This window comes from Gopherus evgoodei, unplaced genomic scaffold, assembly GCF_007399415.2.
Source record: "Gopherus evgoodei ecotype Sinaloan lineage unplaced genomic scaffold, rGopEvg1_v1.p scaffold_37_arrow_ctg1, whole genome shotgun sequence".
Classification (NCBI taxonomy): domain Eukaryota; kingdom Metazoa; phylum Chordata; order Testudines; family Testudinidae; genus Gopherus; species Gopherus evgoodei.
Window position 1 is genome coordinate 696,508 of NW_022060049.1, and position 27,000 is coordinate 723,507.

General features: G+C 46.7%; 1 protein-coding gene across 1 annotated transcript in view; it reads left to right on the forward strand.

Annotated features, from left to right (window-relative positions):
* AKAP8L (A-kinase anchoring protein 8 like) overlaps positions 1–26,597 on the forward strand; it is a 52,821-nt gene extending 26,224 nt beyond the window's left edge. The window contains exons 10-13 of the mRNA XM_030545439.1: positions 300–405; positions 2,863–2,993; positions 4,443–4,538; positions 17,412–26,597. Coding sequence (XP_030401299.1) covers positions 300–405; positions 2,863–2,993; positions 4,443–4,538; positions 17,412–17,840 — 762 coding nt within the window. The 3' untranslated portion in view covers positions 17,841–26,597. The remainder of the gene's footprint in view (positions 1–299; positions 406–2,862; positions 2,994–4,442; positions 4,539–17,411) is intronic.
* The last annotated feature ends 403 nt before the right edge of the window (positions 26,598–27,000 follow it).

Here is a 27,000-nt window from a genome sequence, read left to right on the forward strand (position 1 = left end):
AGCACAGGACTGGACATCAGGATCTTAGTTCTTATTCCCAGCTCTATGCCAACTGCACTGTGACTTTGATTATATTACTTACCCTCTGCACTTTACCATCTGTAAAGTGCAGACAGTCCTTGACTACCTTCAAGAGAACAGTTGGAGCTGGGTTAAGGGGCTGCAAAGGTCTTGAAATGCCCTGTTGAAAGGCACAGCTGCAGTGTAGAATAAGTACAATACATGCTGTGCTTTGCTTTTTTGAATTCCACATTTAATGGTCAGATGTATAGCTGAAGTTAATACCAAATATTTTACAGGATTATGTTGCTAACAAAACAAAGAAAACCGAAGAACGCCGTAAAGCAATTGAAGACATCAATGCAGTTATTCAACAGATCTATAAAGACCAAGATCTTACCCAAGGTAAGAGCAAGTCTCCCTGCATCTTCATGGTTTGTTTTTTGTGAAGCTATCTTAATATGCAAATTCCCTCAGAAAATGGGAAGAACAAAAGCCATTATGAAGTTCCTATTTTGTGGTGTTCTGAGTTTTTAAGATGTGCACAGTTCACAAGTAAAGCATGGTTAAAGCTATCCTGAGATCTGAGAATCAAACTAGATTATTTCCTTTCTTTTATTACCAGTAAAGGTTTAGCAAAGCACGTTATGTTCTTGGAACCTGTACAATCTAATTGTTGTTGCCAGTCAGTCCCACTAAGACTGATAAAAAGGAAGAAATAGAAGCTTCTCTACAGTGCCAAAAGGAGTAAAATATTCTTGTTACTTAAATCGTCTGATCCTATTCAGAAATGGAGCGTCCTGTTGAGGCACCTTTTTATTGCATAGTAAACTTCCAGAATGGAACCATGCTTTTAAAAGCTTCTCATGGAAAACTGAAATATTGATCAGAAACACGTGTATGTAGCTGGTGGTTCTTCAACAGTACTACTTTGTGCAAAATGAGAAGTCTTTTCCTGTATTTACTACAGAATGCAAGGCAAATATTAGAGCATACTTTGCTCTTATTTTGGAGAACTCTAACTTCACACAAGAATATTCAGCAGATGAATATACGGGAGCCTTATTTCTCATGTTAGAGCAGGGGTCAGCAACCTTTCAGAAGTGGTTTGCCGGGTCTTCATTTATTCACTCTAATTTAAGGTTTTGCGTGCCAGCAATACATTTTAATGTTTTTAGAAGGTCTTTCTATAAGTCTATTTTATATAACTAAACTATTGTTGTATATAAAGTAAACAAGGTTTTCAAAATGTTTAAGAAGCTTCATTTAAAATTAAATTAAAATGCTGATCTTATGCCGCCAGCCTGCTCAGCTCTCTGCCAGCCTGGAGTTCTGTTCACCTAGGCCCTCAGCCGGGGTCCCAGACCTGCAGGAGGGTGGGGGGTGGTGTCAGGGGTTAGGGCAGAAGGCTGGGTGTGGGCGGGGGGTTCAGGGCAGAGGGCTCGAGTGTAGGGCAGAAGGCTGGGTGTGGGGCAGGTTCAGGGGTCAGGGCTCGGGAGTGTGGGAGGGTGCAGGGAAGAAGGCTTGGGTGTGGTGGGGTTCAGGGGTCAGGGCAGAGGGGTAGGGGTGCAGGCAGAAGGCTGGGTGTGGGGGGGTGCAGGGCAGAAGGCTGTGTGTGTGGGGAGGGTTCAGGGCGGGGGATAGGGGGTGCAGGGCTGAAGGCTGAGGGTGTAGGGGGGGATCAGGGCAGAGGGCTGGGGTTCTCTGCTCGTGGGGGTGCTCCCAGCCACCTGCATGACCCGCTCCTGTCCCTACCTCTTCTCTGCCGCCTCTATGGAGCAGTGAGCATGCTGCCACTCTTCCCCTCGCAAGGGCTATCAGCTGATCAGCACAGGGAAGGAGAGGAGGAGGGGCAGGAAAGCAGCATGCTGGGGGAAGAAGCAAGGGAGGGGGGAAGCTTGGCTGCTGCAGGACCAAGCTTCTGCCTCCTGCCCCTGCAGGGGAGAGCAGTGGGTGGAGGGGCTGAGTGGGGCTGGGACTGGGGCAGGGTTCCACTCAAAATCGGCTTGAGTGCTGTGTTTGGCACGCATTCTGTAGGTTGCCAACCCCTATGTTAGAGTAAAATATAGACGTTAGTTAAATGGAAAGTCATATCCTCTTTCTAGGAGAGATGGCACCGAGGTGTGTCAATAGCAAGTAACGTAGTACACTGGCACTCAACCTTTCCAGACTACTGTATCCCTTTCAGGAGTCTGATTTGTCTTGTGTACTCCCAAAGTTTCACCTCACTTTAAAAACTACTTACTTACAAAATCAGACATTTTTTAAAAAGTGTCATGGGACACTATTACTGAAAAATTGCTTACTTTCTCATTTTTACCATATCATAAAATCAACTGGAATATAAATATTATACTTGTCAGTGTATAGAGTACAGAGCAGTATAAACAAGTCGTACGTACTGACTTTGCTAGTGCTTTTTATAAAACAAGGCAAAGATCTAGATGAGTTGATGGTACCCCCTGGAAGACCTCTGCATACCCCTATTGCTACACATGCCCCTGGTTGAGAACCACTGATGTAGTACATAATTGTGTCCTACAAGCTAGCTTGGAGATCAACTAACTGGAAACATTTTGCATGCTATAGTCAATGCACGGATTTAGCAATGACTACCGGCATTCATCTTTGAGGTGGACAGCCATACTCTGGACCTCAGATCTGTTAGACTTTGGCTATGTAATGCTCCCCCTCATCCTTAGTGATCAAGACTGAGCATCACATTGTAGGAAATCAGTCTCCAAGGGTACATGAGTAATATTAAAGATAAGTGAACTCACAGAAAAAGCTGCAAAACTCCCTGAAATGTGATGTGGCCACCACAACTCAAGTTAGATGAACAAAACTCTTGTCTCTCCTCAGATATTGGAATGGAACACTTTATTAAAAAGGTGGAGGCCGCTCACTGTGCTGCATGTGACCTCTTCATCCCAATGCAGTATGGAATTATCCAGAAGCACCTGAAGTCCCTTGACCACAACCACAACCGCAGAGTAAGCGTACAGCTGGTTAAATGTGTGTATATATAAATGCCAATGTACCACTACAGCTGGCTGGGCAGATATGGAGATCAGCTTATCCCTGCATGGTAAACCCAAGTTGCAGGGTTTTGTTTTGCTTTATAAAACAAGCTGCTGAATGCTAAAAACTGGATATAATTGCAGTCATACAGCCTATGAGCTATATGGGAAAATGGAACCGAAGGACTAGCCTTATTAAAGCTTTCTGCAGTAGTGGTCTCTATATGGTAACAGCTCATAGTTGTGATACTGCAATGTGGTGGTCTATTATAGTAGAATACTGATCTTCACTCTTGTAAGAGGTCAGCAGAAAAGTAACCTCTTCATATTGTGAGGAACAGCAGTGTAACGTGCTAGCAGGATCCCATATCTTCTGCAACCCATTGGCTGTAGAATCCATCCTCTGATGATTTGATTCTTCTGGTTTTAAAGAGAACCTCACATGTATAAATAGCCTTCCTAAATCTAAAACAGATAATCTGAGCCAATGGCTCTGAATTGTCCCATACATCTAAAGAAGGTGTTGATTCTGAAGCCCAATGACTATTTAAATATTAGCACTAAAGCACATTAGCAATGAAATGCCTACCAATTAATGCAGTGCCCGATTATTGAGGGTGCAGTGGGGTAGCTAGCTGAGTGCCTTGGAAGCCACTGGCAGCAGCAGAGTTGTACAGGTGCTCCATGTCCCTCCACTATGTATACTTTTTTAGAATGCTCATGTTACCTCTACCCTCTGCCCACAAGAGGATTGAAAGATGAGATTCCCTCCCCAGGGCCAAAAAAGCCACACTTGGCACCAAGGGAAATATGTGACTTTACATCCCATCTGCCCATTACCTCTAAGTGCATTGTCAATACAAATTGTGGAGCACGCTGGAAACAAAATTTGGTGGGGTGGTAGATGGTGGCAGATAGGAAACTTGGTTGTGTCACACATCTAGAGTCATTCAGCATGTCTGCAATAACTGAAACATGTGGTTAGAACAGCGGTTCTCAAACTTGAGCAACCTGAGGACCCTCATTTTGATTTAAAATATTTTGCAGGACTCCTCCCCCCTCAACCAGCTTCTAATTTTCCCTGGGGGTGCTCAACCCCTGCTCAGCCCAAGGCCGCAACCTTGCCCCACCTCCTTCCGCCACCTCATCCCCTGAGCACGCCCCATCTCCACTCCTCCCCCTCCCTTCCAGTGCCTCCTGCACGCTGCTGAACAGCTGTTTCATGGCATGCAGGATGCACTGGGAGGGAGAGGGAGGATTTGCTCAGCTGGCCCAGTGGCCTCAGTTATGACTTGCAGACCCCTGGAGTACCCTCTCGGACTTCAGTTTGAGAACCACTGGGCCAGAAGGAACTACTGAAGTGTTACATGACTCAGTTCAAAATTTAACTCTGGTTTCTTTAAATACTCCTGTTCCCTCTAGGCCATGATGGAGCAGTCCAAGAAATCATCCTTAGTAGTTGCAAGAAGTATTCTCAATAACAAACTAATCAGCAAGAAATTGGAGCGGTATTTGAAGGTAAATTCCTGCAAAGCAGCTTTGAGTTGGATTGAGCAGGGAGCCATGAAACTTCTGCACTGCAGAATTTTTTGGACTAACTGCATTTTGCTGACTAAGTTTCTTGCTAGCTAATTCTCAGGCTGAAGTTCCAAAGTAGTTTCCCAGTTCAGTGTTGGATCCCTAAGGGTTGGCTGAGTGGTATTCAAGGACTTTCATAGTATGTATGACTAGCTTCCTCATCTCTACTGTATCCCACCTTTAATGTTGCTCCTAATTCCTGAATGAACAGGGATAGGCTCTTCCTTTAAGATTTTCCGTTTTATCATCATCATCATCATCATCATGTTCCTATTAAGCCTCTGAAGTTTAGGGCACTCTTCCACTCCTTTCTGTTTCTGGCAAGTCTTTCAATGGTTTCCCAGCTGTGCCCCAGGTTTTTCAGGTCGGATTCCACAACTCTTTGCCATGTTATTTTGGGTGGCCTAGTTTTCATTTGCCTTCAGGTGTCCATCTTATTGCTACTCTTGTAATGGAATCAGTTTCCGTCTGAAGCACATGACTGATCCATCTCCAACCCCTTGCGGCAATGATGGTGCCCAGATATTCTTGGCTATTCTTTGCTGCACTGTGTCAATAGATCTTGGTTTGAGATTGTTCTGAGACAAAAGATGCAGAGGATTTTTCTGAGGCAGGTTGTATGGAATGAAGACAGTTTTGGACATGTCATACTTTTTTATTCTGCACTATAACGTAGTGTTGAAAGTATGCAGCTCTGATAAATCTTGAGTTTGATTTTGATTTTCAGACTGTGTTTAAGCTCCTGAAGGTGTTCCTGGCGTTATTGATTTTGTTCCAGATGTCCTGGCTTGTTCCACCATCCTGGCTGATGGTGCAGCCCAAGTGTGTGAATGTTTCTATACTGGTGAGAACATAATCCTCTAGCCGTACTGGTGATGGTGAGGCAACATTAAAGGTCATATCTGTCTCGTTGCGGTTGATTTTCAGTCCAATTTGCTGGCAGAATGCGTTGAGTCGAGTTGGTTGTTCTTGTATATGGTGTTGGGTATGTGATAGGAGAGCGACATCATCTGCAAAGTCCAGGTCTTCAAGGGATGAGAAATGTGTCCATTTTCAGTTGAATGGAATAGAATTTAGGCAGTTTTATAGTCTGGGTCACTAGCAAAAATGTAGCATTGTTAGCCTAATGCTGTTGATATTAGTGTCAGTTTGAATACTCAAGATAGTATATATACTTTCAAGAGCTGCTAATTTGACTTCCCTTGGTGCTGTAAACTGTTGGCTAGTGTTTGAAATGGATTTCTGGGTAAGAAGTTCAAGTTTAAAGCTAGATGTTTGATGCATACCCTCTCCCATAGTCCACACTACCTTTGTGCATTAAGATGGGGCCAGGGGACTAGAAGTAAGGATCAGTGCTTACTGGCAGCAGGCCTGCTCTCTCTTTCAGAAGAGTGATATTTAATATTATAAAGGTAAACAACTTAACCACCTTCTTCGAGTGCTGTCCCTGTGGGTGCTCTACTTCAAGTGTCAGTGCATTCCAGCACCATTGATTGGAGATTTTTGATAGCAGTGCCTGGTTGGGGTGTGCATGCACAGTAGCTGTCTCGCGGTGCCGTTAGCACTTCATCTACATCTAGGGCGTACACAGCCCGACCCCTGCAGTTCCTTCTCAACCATCCTTGGTCAGAGACGGAGCTCTCCAGCAACACTGAAGTAGTAATCTAACATCTTTTCTACGATTTCTAACTGCGTCTTACCTAAATAATTAGTTAAACTAGTTTTAGTTAAGTTTCGGTTACTCCTGTTTGACAGCTCATTCTTTTAAAAAAAAAAAAAAAAAAAAAAAAAAATTAAAAAAATGCCCTCCTGTTTTTCCCATCCTATGAGGTATATCAAAAATCTGCCTAGATCCCCAGGTTTCAAGAGATATACTCCAAGCAAGGAAGCAATGCCGATTTCAGATGGGCACTCACAATAAGTCTGCTGTTTAGGTGAGTCACACATACCACGAAAGTGCACTTACTGCAGCAATATCAAAACTCGAGCGAGGAGAGAGAGATCTCTGACTTAAAGTCCTCTTAATGGAGAAATCTCTAATGTCCACCTCAGATCCCAGACAACCCTCTACAAAGGACTCTGAGTACATCCTTGGTGGACTGAGTAAGTGCCAGTTCCTCTACAAAATCAAGGAAAAGGGCCATGTCCTCCCCAAGCAGAGAACAGTTTAAAAAAAGCAATGGTTTCCAGGGAGGTATCTACCCTGAGTGCCAACCTCAGGCAAAGTGGACACCTTTGATGCACAGGCACCTCCTCCGTACCAGGACCTCTGCCAGCAGGGGAAAGGAGTCAAGTGATAGGCACAAAATAGCCGCCTCCTCCACGGCACCGACTACTCCTACAGAGGACATGGTGCCACAGCCTTCGCCACTGGCAGTGTCTGCACCAACTTCATCAGAACCATCCACAGAGATATCAAGTACGACACCACCAGCACTGACTTAAGGCCATGCAGAAACCATCTGCACTGACCTAGCTACTATTTAAAGTCTTGGCACGGAAAGAAACAGCACCCTAAACAATGGCATTGTGTCCTCTTACACATAAGGCAGACATGAAAGTAACCCCTACTCCCAGATTGCCTCTGTTTGGCACCAGCAGCTCACCGGTACCAACTGCACCGGACCAACCAGATTCCCCTACAGCTTTACCATTTTCCAGTGAAGATGAGGAGGACCTTGAGGAGCAAGTCTTCTCATCAGGCACCGGATACCAATGTCCTACACAAGAATCAGAGAGCAGCTTACCAGGGACATGCCTCCTTGGCTCGCATCCCTGGATGTGCCCTCCCATGCCATTCCCTATACAATGGCCACAATGGGATTCGTGGGAAGCCTGCATGTCTCCTTTCTCCAAACCTCCCACTCCTCACAGGAGACATATAAGCTAAACAACAAAACCATTACCAGAGGCATCAGAGGAGACTGGAGATGATAGAGGGGAATCCATAGAACAAGATACCTCACTTGCTCACAATTCATCGTCCTCTCTGGATGATCGGTGATGCTTCCATTGCCACAGGTGACTTTTTTTTTAAACATTTCAAGAATTGTTCAGGTTAATGGCACACCAGCAGAATATTCTGCTGGAGGAGGTAACTAAGACCCAACACCAGCTCTTAAAAACCTTACACACCTCTTCTATGGTAAAGATAGCCCTGCCAATAAATGATGCCTTGATGGAAACGGTGGGGCAAACACCCACCAATATTTTTCCGACCTGCAGACAAAGTATTATGTACCTAATAAAGGAGTGGACTTTTTTTTCAAACCCACAGCCCAACTCCTTAGTGGTGGATGCTGCCAGCCAGGGGTAAATAAGTCCAATCCCGATCCACACCTCAAAACAAGGATTGGAAGAGAATAGATCTGTTTGGGCGGTAAGTCTGTTCTTCAGCAATTCTGCACAGCCAACTACGCAACATTGCTAGCGAAATATGACCACAATAATTACGTTAAACGAACGAGTTCCTCAATGAAACCTCTGAAGACGAGGGAACAATTCCAAGCAATTGTTAATAAGGAACAGTTCATAGCCAGAACAACGCTCCAAACATCCCATGATGTCGCTGACACAGCTGCACACACAATAGCAATAGTAATGCGCAGAGCATTGTGCCTACGTTCTTCATGTATCCTGCGAGAACTCCAGACTAAGATAGAAGACCTCCCCTTTGATTAGGGTCAAGCTGTTCTCTGCCAAGATGGATAAAGTCCTACATTCCATGAAGGACTCACGATTGATATTGAGAACCCTCATCATTTACACATACCCAAACAGACAGAGGAGATGCCAGCCATACTCCCGCAACAGACCATACATCGCAACAACAACAGAGGCCATGTGACAACCAGAGACAGACAGCAGCCACAAAGACATTGTCCTTCCCAGTCTCAGTCCGTGGCATCCCAAACACCACCAGAAATGTTGGTCAAGAGTCTGGCTGACCTTCCCCAACAACTAGCATCAGTACTACCAGCAACCCAACCTTTGGTCATTGGCTACGACCATTCTATCACATGTGGGCTTCCATCTTCACAGACTACTGGGTATTAGAGATCATTCAAACAGGTTATGCTATCCCTTTTATCTCCATTCCACCTACCCATCCTCCTTCCCTCTCCCTGTCCCTCTTTAGGGACCTTTCTCACAAGCATCTTCTATGACAAGAAATAAAGCATCTTCTACAACTAGGTGCCATGGAACAAATTCCAAAACAGCACAGGGGAAAGGGATTTTATTCCCGTTATTTCCTGACTCAGAAGAAAAACAGTGCATGGAGACCCATATTAGATTTCAGAAAACTCAATAAGTTTGTCTGTACCCACAGATTCAGAATGGTCACACTGAACTCAGTTATCCCAGTGATGGAAAAGAGGGACTGGTTCTCAGCCCTCGACCTACAAGATGCATATTTTCTTATCACTATCTATCCCGCACACAGAAGGTTTCTACAATTCACAGTAGGGAAAGACCACTTCCAATACAGAGTGCTACCATTCAGACTTTCAAGAACCCTGAGAGTTTTTACCAAAACCCTAGCAGTAGTTGCATCACATTTGTGCCAACAGGGAATATTGATCTTCCCATACCTAGACGACTGCCTACTGAAATGACCTACTCAAGCAGAAACAGTAATTCTTTGAGTGCTTGCTCATATCCATTCCAGTTAGGTGTGTGCACGCCGCGTACACGTTCATCGGAGATTTTTACCCTAGCAACACTCGGAGAGCTGGCAGGCGCCCCCTGGAGTGGTGCCTCCATGGCGCTTGATATATACCCCTGCTGGCCCATCTGCTCCTCAGTTCCTTCTTACCGCCCGTGTCGGTCGTTGGAACAGTGGAGCGCAGCTTAGCTGATCTCCACGTCCCTAACTCTTCGCTCGTTAATATACTTAGTTTCTCCTTAGTTCTTGTTGACTTTTGTAGTATTAGTAGTTGTGTAAATAGTTAGAGGGTCAGGGGCTAGTCCCTTCTCCTACCCCGGTACCGGGGCCCATGTCCAGTTCATCGGGTTTCAAGCCTTGCGCGGCCTGTCATCGGCCGATGCCCACAGGAGATCCACATGACTCCTGTTTAAAGTGCCTGGGAGAGTCCCACCTTGCGGACAAGTGCCGAATCTGCAAGGTGTTCAAGCCCCGAACGAAGAAAGAGCGGGACATTTGACTCAAGCAACTCTTGATGGAGGCAGCTCTAACTCCTCCATCCTTGGCACCGACTCCGGCACCAGGGACGAGTGCTCCCGCCGCACCGGACCGCGTGGTTCCAGTGAAGACTCCTCGGCCTCAGCCTTCACTGGCTCAACCCTCCGGCAGACACCTATCCCTCTCCCCGAGGAGCAAGAGGCACAAGGCTCCTGTGGCATCTGTATCTACGCCGCAGTTGGAGCGTACATCTCAAGCGGACCACCTGGCACCATCAACTGCTGCGGCACCGCTTGCCTCCACACCGTTGATTCCGGTCTCTCAGGAACCATCGAGTCCGGTGCCTACCAGCTCCCCAGCGCACACTGTGGTCGAGCTCGTTGTGCCTTCACTGCCGGAGACTTTCTCCATGGCTCGGGAGCTAATCGCTCTGACGGAGCCTGAGCTGCCCCAACCCCTGGCACCGCCAGTGCGGGTTCAGTCTCTGGGCAAGCCCACAATGATGAGGTCATCTTCGCCGGACACCATGCAACGCCGCCGGTCCCGATCCAGGTCCCGCAGATGCTCTCGGTCCCACCGTCGCTCTCGCTCCCAGCGCTGCTCGCAGTCCCGGTACCGCGCTCCATCTCGGTACTGGTCATACTCGAGGCACCGCTTGAGATCCCGGTCTCTATCGCGGTACTCTCAGCACCAGTCCAGATCCCGGCACCGCTGTACCTCTCGCAGCCGATCTCGGCATGGCGATGCGAGGCACTGGTCAACCTCCCGGCACTGCGCTGGTCGCAGGTCCCAGTCCCGCTCCCAGCACCGCTACGACTCTCGGTACCGTTCGCCGGTACCGCGCAGACAGGAGTCCAATGGACGCAGAGACCTGGTCCAAGGGTCTTCGGCTCCTCTGTGGCCCTCACGTCACCCATCTGTTTCCTCCCATGTGGACAGTGCCTCCTATGGGGACTCGGATGCGCATGCCCATGGCCAGGACCACGGACCTCATCAGTGGTCCTTTTTGGACACCTTGGGTGTATCATCAAGCCCAAGGCGAACCGACTGGCCCATCACACTCAGGTCACTCAGAGCACCGTGTGCCCGAGGCCACCATCAGCTGGCCTCTCCCCGCTGACACAGAGGAAACCATTGCGCACGCACTGGAACCGCATGACCTTCCGGAGACGGAGGTCCCCCGGACCAGGCATCAGTGCAGGACCCACTCGTCCCGGGGCTGTCATCATCCTCTTCCCTGGACGAGGCAGTAGCAGGAACGTCATCATCGGGACCACCTCCGATTGATCTCCGGTCACACCAGGACCTTCTGTGGCGTGTCGCCCAGAATATCAACCTGCCGGTAGAGGAGGTTCCAGAGGTGGAGGACCCGGTGATTAGCATCTTGTCCGCAGAGACTCCTACTAGAGTGGCTCTCCCATTCATCCGTTCGATCCAGGCTAGAGCAGACACCATCTGGCAGTCCCTGGCTTCCATCCTACCCACAGCCAAGGGGGTCGAACGGAAGTCCATGGTGCCTTCCAAGGGGTATGAGTACCTCTACGTGCATCCCGCTCCCTGTTCCTTGGTGGTACAGTCCGTCAACGAACGGGAGCGTCACGGCCAACAAGCCCCTGCGCCTAAATCTAGGGAGGCCCGGCGCATGGATTTGTTGGGGTGAAAGATCTATTCTGTGAGAGGTCTCCAGCTCTTCATAGTGAACCAACAGGCCCTCCTTGGCAGATACAGTTACAATACCTGGGAGGCTGTCGGGAAGTTTGCCAAGTTGGTTCCACTGGATTCCTGCCAGGAATTTGTAGTACTCCTGGAGGAGGGAAAGAGGGTTGCGAGGACCTCCTTACAAGCCTCGTTAAATGCTGCCAATTCGGCAGCCAGAACAGTCGCTTCTGGCATAGCCATGCGCCATATATCATGGTTGCAAGTGTCTGGCCTGCCACCTGAATTGCAACATACGGTGCAAGACTTGCCTTTTGATGGTCAGGGGTTGTTTTCACAAAAGACTGACCCTAGACTGCAGAGCCTCAAGGACAATAGAGTGATTATGCGTTCGTTGGGAATGCGTACTCCCCAGACTCAAAGATGGTCCTTCCGCTCCCAACCGCAGCGCCCTTACCCCCTGCCTCCGCCACCGCAAGACTTTGCCAGAAGACGAGGTCGCACTAATCGCAGACGTCAGTCTGGACCGCAAGGGGGCAACAATTCTGGTCCCACCAAACCAACGCAGGGACCCAAACCAAACTTTTGAGGGTGCGCCCGAGAGCAGTGTACCAATTGCCTCCCCGGATCCCTTTCAGTTCTACAACCGCCTTTCCCCATTCCTTCCGGCGTGGTCCCAGTTGACATCAGATCGTTGGGTCCTATGCACGGCGGATACCATCTTCAGTTTTTCACCCCCTCCCTTCCACCCCCCCCCGTCCCTCTTCAGGGACCCCTCTCATGAGCAACTCCTCATCCAGGAGGTCCACAAGCTCCTCTCAATCAGAGCTATAGAGGAGGTTCCGGCGGAGTTAAGGGGAAGGGGTTTTATTCCCATTATTTCCTCATTCCCAAGGCGAAAGGGGGCCTCCGGCCTATCCTAAACCTGCAAGGACTGAACAGATTCATCAAAAAGTTCAAGTTCCGCATGGTATCCCTGGGAACCATTATTCCTTCCCTGGATCCCGGAGATTGGTACGCCATTCTCGATATGCAGGATGCATATTTCCACATAGCAATTTATCCCCCTCACAGGAGGTATCTGCGCTTTGTGGTAAACCATCGACACTACAGACAACCAGCCCCTACCTGGGACCTGAACCTCGTCTTGACCAGGCTCATGGGGGCCTCCGTTTGAGCCTTTGGCCACATGCTCGCTGCTGTACCTGTCCTGGAAGACAGCATTCCTAGTCGCTGTCACCTCGGCTAGACGAGTCTCGGAACTTAGAGCTTTGACTGTGGATCCTCCTTATACGGTGTTCCATAAGGACAAGGTACAGCTGCGACCACACCCAGCATTCCTCCCTAAGGTCATCTCCGCCTTTCACGTCAATCAGGACATCTTCCTGCCAGTCTTTTTTCCAAAACCGCACTCATCGCGACGGGAACAGCAGCTGCATACTTTAGATGTCCGCAGGGCTCTCGCGTTTTACATCGAGAGGACAAAACCCTTCCGACGTTCACCTCAGCTATTTGTAGCGGTGGCAGAACGCATGAAGAGCATGGCAATCTCTTCCCAGCAAATTGCTTCTTGGGTGACATCCTGTATTTGGACATGCTACGACTTGGCTCATATTCCGACTGGCCATCTTACCACCCATTCTACTCGGGCTCAAGCCTCATCTGCCGCGTTTTTGGCCCATGTTCCCATACAGGAAATCTGCCGCATGGCCACCTAGTCTTCCGTCCACACCTTTGCATCGCACTATGCATTGGTCCAACAGGCTAGAGACGATGCCGCCTTCGGTTCAGCAGTTTTACATTCCGCAACATCTCGCTCCGACCCCACCACCTAGGTAAGGCTTGGGAATCACCTAACTGGAATGGATATGAGCAAGCACTCGAAGAAGAAAAGACGGTTACTCACCTTTGTAACTGTTGTTCTTCGAGATGTGTTGCTCATATCCATTCCACACCCGCCCTCCTTCCCCACTGTCGGAATAGCTGGCAAGAAGGAACTGAGGAGCAGATGGGCCGGCAGGGGTATATATCGAGTACCATGGAGGCACCACTCCAGGGGGCGCCTGCCGGCCCTCTGAGTGTTGCTAGGGTAAAAATCTCCGAACGTGCACGCGGCGCACGCGCACACCTAACTGGAATGGATATGAGCAACACATCTCGAACAACAACAGTTACAAAGGTAACCGTCTTATATTACCCAAAGCACTATAACCCTCTTTCACACCCTAGGGTTGCAAATAAACTAACTGAAATCTGCTCTAAACCCAGTACAACAATTGGACTTTGTTGGAGCACACCTGGAGTCCATAGAGGCCAAGGCATCATTACCAGTTACCAGATTCGCAGCACTGACCACTCTCATATCAGTTGTCACAAACAGCCGAGAGGTATCAGCACACACTTTCCTTCAACTGCTGGGACATACAGAGGCCACCGCCTTCGTAGTAAAACATGCTCGACTATACATGCGCTGCCTACGGGGATGTCTGAAAGCACAGACTGTACAAATCCTAAAACTAACACCAAAAGTCCAACACTCATTTCAGTGGTGGAAGTCCACAAAATTTATGTGCGGGGATCCCATTCCGGCAGAATCCACCATCCATACTGATCACAAGAGATCAGCTGGGGCACCCACCTAACCAACATACATCCAAGGGAAGTGGTTTCCCATGGAGACACAGTTCACAATGCATGCAACCATTGCCTCCCAAAAATCCAGAACAGAACAATAAGTCATGATGACAACACTGCATGTATGTTTTACATAAACCAACAGTGGGAGCTTGATCTCATTTCCTATGCACAGAAGCCATAAAACTATGGAACTGGTCCATAAAACACAACATCACTATTACAGCATCATGTCTCCCAGCTTGGCAGAACACAGCTGCGGACACGTTAAGCAGAGAGTTTTCCCAAGAACACGAATGGGAACTGAATGACATCATACAACACATTCCACGCGTGGGGGTTTCCACACATCGACTTATTCGCAGTAGCATGAAATGCCAAATGCCCAGAGTTCTGCTCATGAGCAGGACTCGGAACACAATCCCTAGAGGATGCCTTCCTCATCAAATGGAACGAATCTCTCCTATACGTATTCCTACCAATACCTTTTAATTTCCAGAGTAATGCACAAGGTACAAACAGTGAAGCCAAGATCATACTTATAGCTCCAATATGGCCCAGACAGACATGGTTCCGATACCTGATCTGCCTGGCGATCTGCACTCCATACACGTTCTTGCTGTGACAGGCTCTCATCTCACAAGATGAAGGTCAAGTCCTCCATCAAAACCTGGAAAAACTTGATCTGAAGGCATAGTTACAACACGAAGAATTAACCTGCTTGGAACAGGTAAAACAGGTTTTACTCAGCAGAAAGACATCCACTTGTGCAACTTACCTACAGAAATGGAAGAGGTTTTCCATATGGTGCCAAAACAAACACACAACTCCACTTACAGCACCATTTCATTTGATCTTGGAGTGCATGTTGGAACTAAAGCAATCAGGACTCTCCAAGTACGGTTAAAGTACATCTAGCAGCCATAACTGCTTTCCATCATAAGATTGATGGTGTCTCATTATTCACACACCTGGTCACAAAGCATTTCCTCATGGGAATACAGAACATGCACTCAGAAATACACAACTCCACACCAGCATGGGATCTAAGCCTACTCCTTAGAGGCTTTACCAGAATATCATTCGAACCCACTTGCGACTTGTACTCTACTACACCTCTCAATGAAAGTTGCATTCCTGGTTGTGATTATTTCTGCACAACAAATTTGTGAAATAGAGGCTCAAAGACAAAGTGACATGATCACACCCAAAATTTGTCCCCAGGGTTTCATCATCCTTTCATCTCAACCAATCAATACTTACCCTAAACCACATGAGACTACGCAAGAGACCATCCTCCGCATTCTAGATATTAGACATGCATTAGCATTCTACCTAGATAGAATGAAACCATTCTGAAGACTTTGTCTCCACGGCTGAAAGGTCAAAGGGATCCGCAATATCAAAACGACGACTTTCAAAATGGATCTCAGATTGCATCCATCTGTGCTATCAACAGCAAAAAAGAGAATCCCAGACAGAGATTGGAGCCCATTTGGGCAGATCAATGTGGACCTCAACAGCCTTTTTAAATAATTTATCAATCTCAGAGATATGTTGGGTCACTACTTGGGCGTCTTAACACACATTCTTTAATCGCTATGCAATAATGCAAAACTCAGATGCAATACTAGGCCTAACAGTGCTAGCATCAACTATGAATACAACTCAGAAGCCCTTCCATTCACAGTAGGGCACTGTCTTGCAGTCACCTGAAGTGGACCAACTGCAGGGTCAGCACCCGAAGAAGTAGCTCCACTGCCGCCGCCACCCTCCTCTCTATTTCAGAGTTTGCATTAAAGACTCGACGGTAGAAAAGAAACTGAAGGGGTCAGACTGCGTGCACACTAGAAGAGGCGCCAACAGTGCCATGAGACTGCTACTGCACATGCACGTCCCGACCAGGCACTGCTACCGAAACTCTCCGATCAATGGCACCAGAACTCACCAACATCTGAAGTGGAGTACCCACAGGACACACATCTCAAACTTTTTAGGCACTGCACAAGGTGAGTAACCCTCTCCTTTTTAGGTTGGGGCCTATGACCCACATAAACGCAAAAACTTGTCATTGATGCCAAGGCAATAATTGGTCCATGGGTTGGGACTGTCTGGAAAGTCCAGGGCTAGTACCAAAAAGTCACAACTTGTCTCTGCGTTTAGTGACCATTCTGAAGGCTAATACCTTGCCAAGCATGAGGGCTAGGAACTAATAGTATGCACCTCATTAGAAAGCCTTGCTTTCCACTTGTGATAGCATTTGTCCATAGCTTTGCTGATCTGTGGTGTTCATGGTTTGAGCTTGTCTTTCTGTTAGTACTTAGAATGCCAATGATAGAGGCATTTTAACAAGGCTTGCATCTTCCTGTCTTCAGTTACAGCTTGGTTTTTAGTAGTTCTTCTCCAAACTGTCAGTTAGCATTGGTGTTGGACAACATTGTGTAGCTTGGAACCCCATCTTTAGATTGGTATCCAACTCTACTATGGATAGACTTCTTGAATATTGGTTGCTTAAATCATGTCAGAATTGAAAATGGGTTGCAAGACTAAGCTCTTGGCTATCTGAAATCCCCAATGTAGGCATTGGTGTAGCTGCACTACCACATACACCTATTGTAGTTTTGCTTGTCCACACTAAGCTGCAGTGTGTGCCACTGCAGCTCACCCTTCTTTGAGAAGAGGTGATTTGCACCAATGCAAACACTGGTTTATTACAGTTTTGCCGGTTTGTATCAGTACAGTGACACTGCTGTCTGTAACTGGTATGAATTCTCAGTATAGACGAGGCCTGGTAAAAACCTTCTAAAATAGGGGATGGGAGAGTATCATTTTACATTTGACACAGAATAAATCTCCAATAGCTCAGCTTTGTCAGGAGGACTCCCAGAATCTGAACATCCCCTGTTCCTGACATTACAAACAGCTCTGCTTTCAATAGACCAAGTACACCAAGTCTTTTTTTACTTTTCTTGTAACTTCGTTGGTTTGAAAGCAGTCTGCTTATATCAGCAGAAGCATGGCACTCCAATAGTTTATTGGACCTTGCTGGGAGAAGGAACAACAGGGGAGCTACAAGTAACGTCCACATAATATAAAATTAACTCTCAGTAACAAGGCAAACCACCTGGGTGCCTTCAGCACGCACTGCTATAAAGTTCACTAACTTACAGCTGGCCAGGGTTAAACCCTCTGGTTCTGTACAAATACTTTCAGGTACAGAGAACTTCCAAGTGCTGGTCCTAGCCTAGTGATCAGAAATATTCATGCCCCGAAGGAGGATCTCATGTACCTTGCATTTGTGTGAAATTAAGTGAGAAGGTCTTAGCTAATACCTGCCGCGAATCTGTCCAGCTTCAACATAATTCTGTTTTGACTTACAGGGTGAGAATCCCTTCACAGATGATCCAGAAGAGAAAGAGGAGCATGAGGAAGGAGAGGGTGGAATGAGTGGAAATGCTGAAGGAGCAGATGGAAACAAAATTGATGAAGAAAACCAACATGAAGAAAATAAAGATGAGGAAAGCCAAGACCGTGAGGAGAACCCAGAAGCAGAAACAACTGAGAATCATGGGGAGCAAGAGGAGATTCAGGCAGAGGCACAGGCAGAAGTAGAAGCAGGCTACACAGAGGAAAAGAATTCACAAGTTGCAGAGGAAACCCTCACTGCTGAGGAGGAAGAGCAACTGCTGGAAGGAGGTGAGGAAGAAAGCAAAGAAGTTACTGCAGCAGAAGAGGATGAGCCCTTGAAGGGAGGTGAGGAAGAAAGCAAAGGAGTTACTGCAGCAGAAGAGGATGAGCCCTTGGAGTAGACTCTGGATGAGGAAGCTGACCTGTTTAAGACCCAGCATTAAGTTTTTTAAAGCATAACTATCTGTGAAACTTCATAGTATGTTTTTGGTTATCATTCTACTAAACTTTCACCTAGTTATGGCAGTTGAAAGCCTCTATCTGTAAAGTGTTTTTGGAAATAGTTTTTTTTTTTTTTTTTTTAACCAAACCTTCATTTTAGTAGCTAGGTTTTGTGCAGTCCAAGTTTTTAGATGGCTTTGTACTAGAAGAATTTCCTTTGAGCATGTGTACAAAACAAATTGTGCCTAATGCACTACGTACTAAATCACAATCTGGCAGATTAAACCTCTTACTATTGTCCCTGTAAAACTTTTATATATTTAAAAAAAGTGAGTTGTCCCTTAGCCAGCCTTCCTGGAAGCAAAAGGAGTCTCAAATCCAGGGTTTAAAAATCTGCAGTGTATGCTGTAAATTCCGCATAATTTCCATGTGACTGTAGTACTCTTCCCAATGTTTTACTCTTCCTTTTTAATGCAAAGCAAAAATAAGTGGTGTCAACATTGTATTGTTTGTAAAATGCTTTCACTTAAAGGTGAATGTTTTCGGTGGGTGGAGATAAAGCACTACACTGATATTACCCCTCTGTGTGCGCCTTAATTTCTGAAGGTGGAGGTGAGTAGTATGTATCTTGGTGATGCTCGTAATAAGTGGAGATCTTGAAATGCAGTCCTCCTAAACTGAAGCAATGCTGTGCAGTAGCTGTGGTCTGCTGCACTGAGATCTGAGCTCCACTCAGTTTTGCTGCAGATTTGGAAAAAGTCACTTCTCTTTTGTTTGTTCTCATCTATAAGGCTAATATAACCCTTCTGAATCTCCAACTGAATTGTGCCTTGTGAATATTCACAAATATTTCTTAAAGTTGTCATTGACTTTTTAATTCTGAGTATATTTGTCAAGCTCACAAATCCAAAGTTTAACACTTCCATAATATTTCAAAGCGTGCCCCTGCAGGAAACTGAACCAATTTTGTACAGACAAATCTGTGCTGGCTTATGAGCCATCATGGATGCATGTGTAAAAAAGGGGGGCACATCTCTGCTGGATAGCAGGGCACCATTTTGGGACAAGCTGTCTTGGGCTTCTTTAATGGCTCCATCTGTGGGACTTCCCTGGAATATAGAGTGCTGGTAGCTGTAGCTGATCAGTTTTCTTTATAAACCTGACTTCTTCCTCCCTACTTGCATTCATTCCTCCGTAACATGGAAGTTAGCCTAGTTATCGGTATACAGTAGAACTGCACAGCTTCTAAACTATAGGTGTTCATCTATGTAGAATTTTCTATCTTGATCTTGCAACACAGTGTTAATATGACAAGCAGCTTGTTAAACCTGTTCTAGTGTAAATGTTGAGGCACAGGGTCAAATTTCAAAAGGTTTACTACAGTGGTCTGAAGTAGGGACACCAGTATGGAATAGTAGTCACTACTGACCTCTTAAACGTGGCCTGATACCAGAGGCCACTTTAAGCCTGATCAGTAGGGATGTTTTTTTCCTGGGATAGGTCACCATGCAGTGATCGGAAGCTTGTGACGTATTGCCATTTTGAACAAGGCCTCTAAGACAGTGCTTACATGCATGTACCTATGTTGGCTTCAGGAAATTTGACTTTAAGGTTTAATTATGAAGAGAAGGGAATTAGGAAGATGACTACAGTAAGTTACTGAAAAAACTATACTAAAGTGGGATTTTGTCAAACCCATAGAAATCTACTGGATTAAAAGGTTGCTAAGATTACTTTTTAGAAAAAAATATATGTAGAAATGAGTTAAAGCATATGAATATTCATATACCCCAATTATGTTAGAATATATCAAATGGCATTTAAATAACTCTGTTTCTGTTTCTCCCTACCTCATTCTAGGCACCAGAACTCTTCTTACACCCATCTTCATTCATACGGATTTCTTATTTCTAGCTCTCCTAGAACCACCACTGATATCCTACAACTCACCCTCCAGTTCACCCATCCCCTAGCACTCAAAGGCAAGTAAGATAACATCTTGCTTCTTACCATCCATATAAAAATTGGACTCGGCTTGTTCATGCAGCTCCCTGATTTGGCTGAGACTATATTAGTCTCTGTTTACAATTGTTGATCTTCGCTCCCTGCCATCCCCCACAAACACACCAGTTCTTCCTCTTTCTGGAGCTTAGCAAGTATCTGCAGGCTTCTCCTTCTTCCTGGCTCTGCAATATATGTTATAGTCATCCATCACAATAGGAAAGGCCAAGGCCAATTTTTGTAAACAAGTGAAGTTTTGGGAATTTGCCTGTGCCTCAAATTCTAATGGCATTTTTAAGTAGGTAAAGCTAGAAGTACTATACTGAAGATGGGTTTTCTGGCTAGTGACCTAATCTTCATTTACATAAGATCAATTTTGAGCCTCTAAATATGGGTTGACCAACTGCCTGTAAGTGTTCAAAAAATTCTTGTGTATTCTGAATGTAATGACAAGAATAGTCTTCCTGCATAGATTTACAGGTGAAGAGGAATAGTGACAAATAATGTGCAGCTGCTACTGAATTACTTCTGTTAAGGATAACTTTTAATAAACTAAGCATAACCACCTTTCATCGTACATTCCAGGAAAAAATAGTTGGGTGGCTTGCTACAACCAACAAGACCATGACTAGATAAATCTGCAAGCTATTGCCCCAGAACCCTGATTCTTTGTTCTAGAAACACTGGCCTATATACTACTAAGCAGAGTCAGAACTTCCATTAATGGTAACACAGGGACAGGGCCCTATGGACTTAGCAGCTTACTGGTGGTGGAACTTACTGCAATACATCCTTTGTTCCAGAATCTAAATGTTCTTTCTAAAAAAGTGTCTAGTCCATGTGGATACAAAGCTTTCATTTTGATGGGAAATCTTAAAATTATTTTTAAGAAATGTAAAAGTGGCCACCACATGAAATATAGCCTTTGAATTTTAATTCCTGTTGGAATTCATGTTGGCTTGGTGCAGATTGGGGTGATGCTCAAAGGTTTAAAAAAAAACACCACACTTTAAAAAACATAAAAATTAGTGGGATCTTGCAAAAAATCTATAAGCTATAGTCACATTTAAAAAAAAAAATAGAATTTGGTCCTCTTAACTTTACACCTGCTACTTAGAACAATACCAGTTAGAAGCAGGTATTACTTCTCTGTTTTGCTCTTTAAATTTTTTTGAAGTTGTGTTCTCTAAATACATCAGCATGAAGCAGACATTTATCACTGTTGCTGTTCCTCCCCATAGCAGTTAGTGCAGCAGCCTGCATAGGTGTTTAGGTGATGGACTGTGCCCAGCATGATAGTAGGTGTATGTGTGAGAGAGAGCCATCAAACATGCTGTAGATTAGGGTACAGTTTCTCGAGTGAAGAACTGACTGGCTAAACAGCAGTTCTGCAGAAAAGGACCTACCCCCTTACTGAGCCATTCCAATGACTATTGCCAGCCCCAGGGGGCAGACTTAAGATTGTGCTGTGGGGGTGGCATGTATCTTGGTATTTCCTGATTGTCAAAGGTTTAAATTTAGCCGCTCTCCACATTCTGGAAGGGCATGTATCAGTGCTAGACAACCTTACCTCTGTGTTAATTAAGTTTTTGAAGAATTTAATTCCTGTGGTTTTAAAAAAATGAAAAAAACAAAACCATACCATCTCCATGTTGCTCAGCTCTCCTTCTCCACTGCCTCTGTCTCCTTGGCAGTCATTACCCTGACCCCAGAATGCACTGGCTGCATGTCACAGAAAATAGATTCTGTCAAACTAACCTGATATCTTTGAGATTACAAGTTAGGTTGATAAAGGTAATGGTGTTGATATAATATATTTAGACCTTTGTAAGGCATTCAGTACTTCATGATATTTTGATTGAAAAATGTGAATGATAGAAAAATAACATGGCCTACATTAAGTGGATTAAACAAAAGCTAACTGATAGATCTCAAAATATAATTGTAAATGAAGAATCATCATCGAGTGAGCATTTCTGGTGAGGTACCACAGCGATCCATTCTTGGCCCTATGCCATTTAACTTTTTTTTTTTTTTCAATGACCTGAAAGTAAACACAAAATTACTATGATAAAGTTTGCAAAGGAGACACAACCTTGGGAGTAGTAAATAATGAAGAGCACAGGTCCTGGATACAGAGGAAACTGGATCATTTGATAAGCTGAGCACAAGCAAACTATGCATTTTAATACAGCTAAATGTAAATGTGTACATGTGGGAACAAAGAATGTAGGCCATACTCACAGGATGGGGGGACTGCCCCAACCCCAGCTGTCATGATCCTGTCCCCATGATAGCGATTGTTCTGATCAGTTTTTGAACTCCACTGTCCAAGGGTCAGAGATTTCCCTACCTCCCACTTTAAACCACCCTTCCCTCATGTTTTAAATGCTCTTCCTGATTGCCTGCCTTGATGAGTACACCTAGCAGCTCACCTTTGTGTACATCTGACCATGCTGGTTCCATACATGCAGCTCCTTTGTGGAGCAAGCAAAAAGTTGTGGATCTTCTTACACTGTGGGGAGACAAGGCAGTGTGAGCCCAGAAATGGAACAGCTGTTGAAATATCAACACTGCAGATTTCACAAGGGGTGCTGGAACAGGGGCATGACAGGGCTGAGCAGCAGGGGCATGTGAAAATGATGGAACTTCACCAGGCATACCACAAAGCAAGAGAAGTCAACAAGAAACCTTGGGCTGCAGACCTGCCACTTTTACAACAAACTGTATGCCATACTTGGCAGTGACCCCACCAGCACTCCGAGGACCACCGTGGACAGCTTCAGAGGAGCCCAAGGCAGAGACCGCTACCACAAGCAACAAGGGGGCAGGGGGGAATACAGCAGGGGGACTCAACCTGTGCCATGAACCAGGAACTGTTTGAAACTCTGATGGAGTCAAGCCAGGTGAGCGCAGATGAGCCCACTAATGAGCAGGAAGAGAGCTCGGGTAAGTGTGTACATGCATTGTTCCTTACAAAGGCTTTTTTTGGTTTGATTTGTTTTTTTCCCCCTGAAATCTCATCTCCCTTCCTGCCCCATTTAAATGTCTCTCCCATCCCATCCACAAGTTTATAGAACAGAGACATTGAGTTCTAATTTCTTTAATGTTACAAAATACAATATTAGGAAACAAATTCAAAAAATTCTGTAGCAGTCCAGTTACACATTGCACATCATATCAGTGTTCTGTGCTTAGGCAAAGGTAGAACAAACAGGTAGAGTCAGCATCCACCTTTCATTTTTTTTTTCTTGGGCTCAGCAGGGGGTGGGGACTGCAGATTATTTTGTTTATCTGACTAGGGTTGTCCCTTTAAGCCTCTTGAGACATCTTGATGAAACTTTCATGGACATATTCCACGGTCCTCTCATGAAGATTGCTAGGGATCGCAGTCTTTCTTTCACTGCTCTAGGAGACCTTCTCATGACACTCTGCAATGAGTTTGGCTGACACTGTTACAGTAAACAGGCTAGGGGCATGTGATCTCAGGTGGCTTCAGGATGCCAGTACCAGTTGGGTTCTGTGTGCCTTTGTCACTCTTAGGAGTGAGATATCAGCTAAAATCACTATTGCCTGTGAAAATAGAGCTAATATTCACTGTACTTCCCCTATATCAGTCCCCATGGAGCAGGCCCGAAAGGTTATAGCTTCCTTGCAACAGAATCCCTGCCCCCAGGCCACACCATGGTTTAAGCTGCAGAGCGGTGCTGTCATGAGGCACTGCAAAGCTCAAGTGCCAATAAGCATTTCTTATTAAAAGGATTTATGGGAATAATGTAAGGGAGTTTTGAGACTTATCTTTCCCTTTTTGTTGTGACTGTAAATCTAATGGTGCATTTGTCTGTTTTAATCAGCAGCTTCTGGCATGGTGGCCTTGAGGGGTGCCCTCTCCATGCTGAGTGAACATCTGACCCTGATCAGGAGGAGAAAGAGGACTAGGGAGGATATGTTCTGTAGGATATTCCATCCTTTACAGCCCAGTGAACAAGGACTAAATGCGGCCATGCAGAAAGACTGAGAATGGAGAGAGCAGTTGCTGCAGGAGAAGCAGAAGAACCAAGAGGTGCATATGGAGACAATAGGTTTCCTCAGGCACCAAGCTCAAATGTTGCAAAGCATTATTGACTTACATTCCCAAAGACCCTGGACTCAGTAGCCTTTCCAGTCCTTGGAGAAATCAATGGTTGCTGCTCCCTAAATCACCCAACATGCCATGTGGGATCAAGGTATATCTCCTTCTTTTTTGAGTGATTGCTCATGTGTATTCACAATAGGTGTGCATGCTCGCCACATGCACCGGTGTTGGCAGACTTTCCCCTAGCAGTAGCTGTAGGGAAGTGCCCCAGCAACCCATGGAATGACGCCTCCATGGTGTGGTATAAGGGGCGCTGTGCACTCCCTCACCCTCAGTTCCTTCTTGCCGCCACTGAAGGTGCTTCGAAACTGCTCTGCTCTAGCTTTGCTGTAGCTTGTCCACAGAACTCTTGTTCGTTCAGCATATGTGACCTGTAATTAGCACTCAATTAGTTATAATTTAGTTCAGCTACTGCGCCCAGGCTGGGGCATGCCCCAGGTTTTAAGTAGTGCAACACTTGTAGGTGCCCAATGCCAGTGAGTGAGCTGCACACAGACTGTCTACGCTTTATGGGTGAAACTCATCTCAGCAATTGCTTTAAGATTTGCAAGTCGTTTAAGCCTTGGACCGAGAGAGGGAGAGACATTAGGCTCCGGGCTATCCTGATGGAGTCAGCGTTGATCCTGACTCCAGCATGCTGCTCTGAGTCAGCACCAAGCACTGTGATGTTGGTGCACAGCGACCCCCCGGCGCCATCTACTAGTCGGCACTGCTCCCTGTCCACGGGGCATGTCAAGAAGGCTAAGAAGAGGCCTTTTCCAGTGCAGCACTGGAGTAAATCTGGGGCAGAGATTAGACCTGTGTTGGGCAGTCCTCGATCTCCATTGGCCTCTAAGTCTCCAGCTCAAGTCAAGCAGAGCAGCCCGGCCCAGTTGGAGCAGGCTTCCCCAGATGTCCAGATGCCCTCCACGCCGGAGGCCCTGCAGGTGGCCTGGGACATCATGTCCATGCCAGAACCAAGAGCACCACCAATGTTGGCCCCACGCTCTAGAGGCAAGCTGCAACTGGGATCTCCTCAGTCGCTCCTGACTCGGTACCAGTCTCAGTCAAGGGAATGTTCCCGACGCCATTTGGCGCTCGGCAACCATTCCATGCATAGTCAATGTGGGTCACCGTCAACTCCCACCAGGTTGTCTGGCTGGATTCTGTCTGACCAAGACTCCAGGCACCGCTCCACCTGGGGAAGCGAACACCAATGGGACCGTGGCAGACACGGCCGAAGGTCCTTATCTTGGAGGGGCTTTCATAGCCGGTTACGACTCAAACATTGACACTGTTCCCGTTCATTGTCCCACACCAGGACCCTGCCACAGCACCACTTCCGCAGCCCCAGGCATCAATCACTGGTGAGTCGCTGTCACAGATCTGCCCGTCGGAGCCGATCGCTGAGCAGTTGTTACTGACGGTTGCGGTCCTCCATGTCGAGGTCGTGGGGTCAACACTGCTCCCAGTGCCACCACTCCCAGTGCCACCGCTCCTCCCAGTCCAGGGACGGTGGCAGGTCATATGTCAGCCTGGCCTCCCTTCGTAGCTGTCCATCGATGGCTCAGGCCGAACAGCCCGCTCCGCTGGTGCCACAGCAGGTGCAGTGGCACTGGGCCCCGTGGCCAGTGCAATGGTACCAGTGGGCATCGTGGCCCCCAGTGCAGCCCCCAGTGGGAATTTACTAAGTGGCTGAAGCGTCAGAAGGGCCTTTGGCCTCCCTCTCCCAACATCAGAGGAAGGAGTTGGTGGGACATACATCCTCGGCACTGTGCCCAGAAACCAACCAAGTGGTGGATCCTCCGGTGCTGGTGGACGTGCAAAGTCCTCGCCCTCCCCTGATGAGACAATTACAGTCCCTCTGTCCCACAGGAGGACTCTAAGGCCCAATAAAAACTATTAAAAAGGATGGCATCAAGCCTCCTCCTCCAGGCAGAGGAGGTGGAGGAGCCCTCGGACTCCCTGTTTAACGTACTGTCTGCTTCGGTACCACGCAGGGTGGCCTTGCCTCTCCACAAAGGGGTGGCGAAAATTTCAGATGCCCTGTGGCAAACCCCAGCCTCATCGGCCCCCATCTTTAAGAGAGCAGAATGCAATTATTTTGTGCCTGCTAAGGGACATGAATACCTATACACCCACCCTGCCCCTAACTCCCTGGTGATCGAGTCGGTCAACCACAGGGAGTGGCAGGGCCAACCAGCCCCTACACTGAAAAATAAAGATTCAAGGAGGCTGGACTCATTTGGAAGGAAAAAAAATTTGTCCTCGAGCTTTTAGTTACCGGTGACGAACCATCAGGCTCTTCTGGGCCAAGTTTGAGGACTCCCTCCAGGAGCGTGACAGGAAGGAATTCAAAGCGCTGGTGGAGGAGGGTACAGCGGCTGCCAAGGCAACCCTGCAGGCAGTGTCGGATGTGGCGGACACAGCTGTGCGGTCCATGGCCTCTGCAGTGTCCATGAGGAGGACATTGTGACTCCTACTCTCTGGGCTGTCCAGTGAGGCGCAGACCTCCTTGCAGGACCTTCTATTTAATGGCAAAGCTCTGTTTGTGGAACAAATAGATATAAAACTGCAAGACCTGAAAGACTCTTGCACGACACTTCAGACTCTGGGTCTCTATGTTCTGGCTCCGGCTAAAACTAAGTTTAAGCCACAGCAGGGTCCCACCCAGGCCGCCCACTCTAAATATGAGCCTACTTATAAAAAGTCATGGGACTATAAGAAATGCCTGCAGAGGTGGTCTTGGCCTGACTCCCAGCCTGTGTCCTCCAAGGGCAAACAGGCAGAGAAACAGCCGTTTTGACAGGATGCCCAGGGGTGCCCTGCCAGTTCTCATCAGGGATCCACCCACAATAATGGTTCCCTTCTCCAACTGGTTGTGTGCTTTCCTCCAGGAGTGGTTGTGGCTGACTTTGGACCGATGGGTCCTCAACACCATCTCCTGGGGTTACACCCTCCAGTTTACCTCCACCTGCCCAACCACCCTCTGCCCCCGTCCCTCC